Source organism: Mesocricetus auratus, unplaced genomic scaffold (genome assembly GCF_017639785.1).
Source record: "Mesocricetus auratus isolate SY011 unplaced genomic scaffold, BCM_Maur_2.0 Super-Scaffold_100004, whole genome shotgun sequence".
NCBI classification, from domain to species: Eukaryota; Metazoa; Chordata; class Mammalia; order Rodentia; family Cricetidae; genus Mesocricetus; species Mesocricetus auratus.
The window spans coordinates 117,229,393-117,235,392 of NW_024429189.1; the positions used below are offsets into that span (position 1 = coordinate 117,229,393).

The 6,000-nt window shown below is 40.1% G+C and overlaps 1 protein-coding gene across 1 annotated transcript in view; it reads left to right on the top strand.

Moving 5' to 3' along the window:
* The window catches only part of Csnk2a1 (casein kinase 2 alpha 1), a 48,898-nt gene extending 43,515 nt beyond the window's left edge, over positions 1-5,383 (top strand). The window contains 3 exon segments of the mRNA XM_040746490.1: positions 974-1,060; positions 2,519-2,589; positions 2,591-5,383. Coding sequence (XP_040602424.1) covers positions 974-1,060; positions 2,519-2,589; positions 2,591-2,662 — 230 coding nt within the window. The 3' untranslated portion in view covers positions 2,663-5,383.
* Positions 5,384-6,000: the final 617 nt, after the last annotated feature.

A 6,000-nucleotide genomic window follows, 5' to 3' on the forward strand; every position in this document is an offset into this window, starting at 1 on the left:
GTATGTTGAGGCCTTCAGTTTAATCCACAGTGCTACCAAAAAAGGTACATGATAATGCTTTAATGAAATTTCACTGTCTGCCAGACATGTGATGGTTCATGCTGGTATCCCTATACTTGGGAGACATAGACAGAAGGTTCACCACAAGTTCCACGTCAGATTAGGCCACATAGTAAATTCCAAGCCAGACTGGGTTATAAAATAAGAATATACAGATATATAGATTTTATTTTAATGTCACAAAGATTTTTTTCTGTAGATATTTCTTTTCCTGCCAATTCCTGGTGGCTGGTTTGACCTATCCATCTCTACTAATCATTTGTTGGAGAGAGTCAATGGGGTTTACAAGTCTTAACTATTATGTAAATCATTAAGGTTTATGGGTATATAGCCAACTATGCTTTTGTGAGTGAAATGATAACTCCCACACCATGCTGTTTCTTTCAACATTGAATTGTTCCCTGAAGAATAGTGCAATGATTTTCCAATTAGTCTGGTACCCTGTTGCCCAGTCCCCTGTGACTAAACCACATAGGCTGATTTGGTATGAATAGTAGAGTTTGTGCTTCCATCACTAACCTACACAGGCAAATGGCTTTAGCCCACTCAGTTTCCTGCTTTGGACCATTTTACTGATAATAAATTGCTATCTTGGCCAGGTTAAATAGTATTGTCTCCATTCAACATTCATTTAACCATCTTCATTTTTAATATAGGTCTATAATAGATATTTACTTATCCTCTGGCCATTATACTCAGACTTGGTTTTTAACCACAGTTCTACAGTTCTACAGGCCATGTGCTATTATGCACTATTTATTTGATTCATGGTGAAGGTATTTGCCATTTTATGTTCTAGGAGTGGTACAGAGTATAAATTAAAGGTAAATATTGAGGATAGTTACTCTTATTTTCCCCAACTAGGTTAGTAAATACAGCAGAACAGAACCCTACTTTACTATCTGTTTTCTAGACACTGTTGTGAAGGACCAGGCTCGAATGAGTTCGTCCAGCATGCCAGGGGGCAGTACACCTGTCAGCAGCGCCAATATGATGTCAGGTTGGTGACTGGTAACTTCTCTTTTTAGAAAATTTAGAAGAAAGTTACTATTCTTAGTTTCAGTTCCCTCTGTGTATTTCTTCTGTGCCTTTTCTTTATAAAATGGTAGGCATGCATTGTGTGGAAGCCAGAGGTCAGCCTCAGAGGTGGTTGTTAGGGAGTCATCACTTTGTTATGAAGAATGTGTTATTTGAGTATATGCATGTGCACCATGACATAGGCTTTCACCCTAGGACCCACCAATTAGGTTAGGCTAACTGGCCAGACAGCACCAGGGATCTTTTCCCCCCTCTCCAATCCTAGCAGCTTTTTACATGGGTGCTAGGGCTCAAAAATTGGTCAGTGGGTATATATAATCTGTACTGCTAAATACTCTGGAAGTACTTTTAGGGACATTGTCTTGAGTAGGATATCAACAGTGTCTCCCCTTCAAAGCTCCAGTATCCCTACAGAAAATTTCCTGCAGAGACTTGAATTCTCAGCAAATAATGAAGGACATAGATACTTTTGTATGTTTGTTTTTTGCGATTGCTATTTTAAAACAGGGTCTTGCATAGCTCAGAGATATTTTTCACTATATGCTCCTTTAAATCTTTTATATTTTTTAAACCATGTACAAAAATCTCCCATATTCATTGTTTTTTACTTATGATCCAAAAATACAATTTGTCTGGAATCTATCAAGAGAAAACATCCATATAACTTTTGTTAGAGTTTTTTGTTAAATTGATCTGTGGCTGTGCTTAGTTTATAAACTAATCTTTATTATACATATATGTATTTAGAAAAAAACATCCATGGTTTCAGGCACCTTGGGGCCTTAGAACACATCCCTCACAGATGGGGGGCTGGTCTTGTATTTGGAGAGAGGGAGATGGCTAATTGAGGGCAAGCTGATGTGTAATTGTGATAAAAATGGAGAAGAAACCAAATGGAAATAAATTCCAAATCTATTATAAAACTATGATCCCAAGTAATATTTTACAGTCAAGAATTTGCCTTTCTCCACCAAGTGACCTTTGTATATTGACACTTAGTTGGTGCTGTTCAATGTGGTAGAAACTGCCCACACAGCTATTTAATGAAAACTGAGGAAAAGTAGTATTAAGTCCCCAATCCTTGTAGACACATTTCAAATATGTGCTCATCACATGTCTAGCCCGAGGTCACCCTGTGAGAAGGTGAGATACAGAGCAGAGAGGGAGCTTCTATACAGGCTGCAGATGGTATCTGTGCATAATTGTCAGTTAGCTGCCTGCTAAATTCATTGATTAGGACTCATTTTAACTTGCATTTATACAGATTAAACTTTGAAATTTGCACCAAAAAAATGTGGTCAAGAGAAGTCATGAAGAAAGAACTTTCATTGTGTTAACTTTTAGGAAAGTTTTATGGAAAGATTGTTGGCTACAATTGGTGTGCTTGGTGTCTCTGGCTTATTGCTATCTCTTCTTACAGGGATTTCTTCAGTGCCAACCCCTTCACCCCTTGGACCTCTGGCAGGCTCACCAGTGATTGCTGCTGCCAACTCCCTTGGGATGCCTGTTCCAGCTGCCGCTGGCGCCCAACAGTAATGACCCCCATCTGTCTCCTGATGCCTAAGCAGAGGTGGGGAAGTCCACCCTCTCCTTGATGCAGCTTGCGCCTGGTTGGGAGGGGTGAGAACACTTCAGAAGCACCGTGTCTGAACCGTTGCTTGTGGATTTAGTAGTTGAGTCATAAAAAAATTATAATAGGCTGATTTTCTTTTTTTTTTTTTTAACTTGAACTTTTCATAACTCAGGGGATTCCCTGAAAAAATACCTGCAGGTGGAATATTTCATGGACAAAATTTTCTCCCCTTTCAAATTCAGTTCATCACCACTAAAGATCAAAGATAAACTGGCCTCAATCCCAGCTGTTGTGTTTGGGGGAGATTTCTTCCCTTTTCCACATTGTTCTCCCCATATTACTACACTCTTGAGGGTTGGATCTTATGCTCTTCTCCAGAGATTATAAAATGTGGCTTATCAAGGGAGGTGGGAAGAGAGGTAAGGAGGACCCAGTCCATCCTGAACACTGTTCTGCTGGTCACTTCATCACCTTTCTCCAGGACTGTGTCCGTGGGTTATTCCAGCTCTGGTGGCCATGGATCTGTCTTAGTTACATCAAGATGTTAACAGTCTACCCGACTTTCAGACAGATCTAAAGCTTTTCTGAATGAATCATGTCTTACTGACCTAACCCTAAATCATTTTAATTTTAGTTTAGTTTAAATCTTTGACACTGTCCCTCCAGGCTCCTCTTTGGTCTTTCCCTTTTCTTCTCCTGACATACTGTGCTTCATAGCTAATAGGAAAGGGAAGGCAAAATCTTTTCAGTTTTCTTTGACTTGGCCATTTTGAAGTCAGTTAGTTACTGGGCATAATTTATTGCTTTTTAAAAAAGAAATACTGTCCATATAAGTTTCATGCTAACAGAACTCTTAAGAGCTAACGGGTGATGTGGCCACAGTGGGTTCATTTTAAGCTTTGTACTTTTTTTCTCCTCCTACCTTCCCCTTTCTTTATATGCCATCTAGTGAGGAGACCTGCTCTCAGAGTTTTAATTATCTGAGAGGCAGGAGCAGAGCCACTGTCTGCAGTGAACCAGAAATGGTAGACCTGTAATTGTGGGAAACTATCAGTTCTCTTGTTATGGCCCTGCCATCCCTTGCTGTGTGTATATATATAATACTTTGTCCTTCATATGTGAAAGATCCAGTGATGGAATTCTTTGGTGTAAATAAACGTTTGGTTTTATTTATCAAGGTTAGATTTAAGTTCCCTGTGTAAAGGTCTCGCTGGGTGGGTGTCTCACATTCAAACCTGAGGGGACTACAGCCCATACCATAGAGACTTCCTAAGGCCCTCATTTTTATACACCCCTCGTTCGACCCATGGTACTGGGCAGGGCAGAGAGGCCTTAAAAAAAAAAAGCACCACAAGCCAAAGCGTCTCTGGGGATTAAGGATCCTTTGCCATAAAACTCATTCTGTGTCTCAGCATTGCAGGGATTGGGGATAGGATAAGTCGCCAGTTTGTGTGTTTGTGTGTGTGTGTGTAAAGTGGACTTTCCACTATGTAATCCAGCCACCTAAGTTTATCAGGTGCTTCACTGAGGAAGCCTAGTTTTTTAAGCACAATAGCAAAACATCAGCTCTGTATTTTCTCTTGTTTCGTTACAGTAGCTGCCTACGGGGACTAAGAAAAAAGAATCTTCCAACATATTTTAAGGCCTAAAGTCTTAGATCCCCATTCTCCTATCTTTATAGATTCATAAGCCTTTCTCACATGGCATCATAGCTAAAACATAATTGTTTGGGGAGTTGAATTTAATTAACTTACCTAACTTTGTAACCCATCTTGGCTTTAGTAACTTTATCAAGGTGATGGCTTTAGCGAATGTAATGATAAAGTAAGTAGAGGACGCTAATGCCTTTCTTAACCTTTCTCAACCATAGGGAGAGCTAAAAAGAAAACTTTCTGGCTGCAGAGTGATTTTTCTTCTTTTTGGCCACTTGCAGTGACTATTTATTGTACTTGATTCTTGTATGCCCTAGTGTGCTGTGAGGGTTACCATGTTGGATTTGTGCAGAGCCGAAAGCACCAGGTGTGCTAGAGATGCAGTTTGTGATTATGTTTGCACTGGATCGTGATTTGAACAAGACACTTAGATGGATGAATTCTTTTTTTTGAGGTGGAAAGGAAGGTTGTAGATCAGAACTCCAAACCCTACTTACAGCTCAGAAGTCCAGGTGTGTCTGAGGCTGGCGTGGATAGCTGCAGATGGCTGGGCCGCCTCACACTCATCACACCTGGTACAAGAGCTGATGGTGAATGCAGAGGACTCTGAAGTGCCACCTGAGAGCCTTTTAAAATAAATAGAAGTTTAAAAGAAGCAAGGAGTCACTGCAGAAATGTGGAGAGTTTTAAAAGACCTGAATGGGGGTGGGGTAGGGAGGGTTAGGGTTTACAGAGTAACAACTTCTGTGTTGTAAATTACCTCATCTGTACACCTTGTATTGGGACACTATTTCTCAGCACTTCCTGTGTCTGCATTGCTTAGATGGCGGGAAATGGATGCCAACATGAAAGAGCTGTGTTGGCAGTTACCCTGAAAGTAGTTTTTAGCTTTGTTTTGAGGTGTCCCCTTCCCCTTTAAGTTTAAAGTCAGAATTCCCCTCTTTGATTTATTGGTTGTAATTGTATTGTAATTGGTATGACTAAGACATAACTGTGCTGGGAAGAAGTTGTGCCATGAAGGTCTTTAATTTTTTTTTTTAATAAAAACATTTAAATGAAATGTCCCTGCAGCCTGAGCAATATACTTCTCCAACCGACACCGTGTGTAATAAAGGATGGTTTAGTTTTCATGTGATTTGAACTTAATACTGGGCTGGTGGAGAGGTTAGGTGGGAGAAATTGATATTGGTGGAAGAGCTCTAAAGACTTGAGAATTTTGGCATTAAAGTACTGTGGAAGGGAACAAGATGGTTCTATTTCATTTATGTCCCTGTCACACATGTAGTTACTAGGCACATCACATAACTTCTGTTAGATAGGTCCATTGTTCTTGGGGATGCAGTGAGAATGCGTTTATGTCAGGTGTCTGGCACTTACCCAATTCTCTGGTTAGTCCTTGTTCACTCCCCTCTTCAGGACCTCTATGTGTTTTAAGGAAGGAGAAACTACATGAGTTGTCTGAGGTCTTGCTCACCTCTAACACTAATTCTGGTTTTTGTTTTTGTTTTAACTTTTAAGTGGTACTTAGTTTTAAAAGGGTTGTGGATGCAACTTGTTCCAGGGGGAACAATATTGATGAATTGTGTTATAATCCATGTGGACAGTCAGCCTTGAAGGTAGCCCAACTATGGAGGCTGTTGGCTGTGTGTGTGTGTGTGTGTGTGTGTGTGTGTGTGT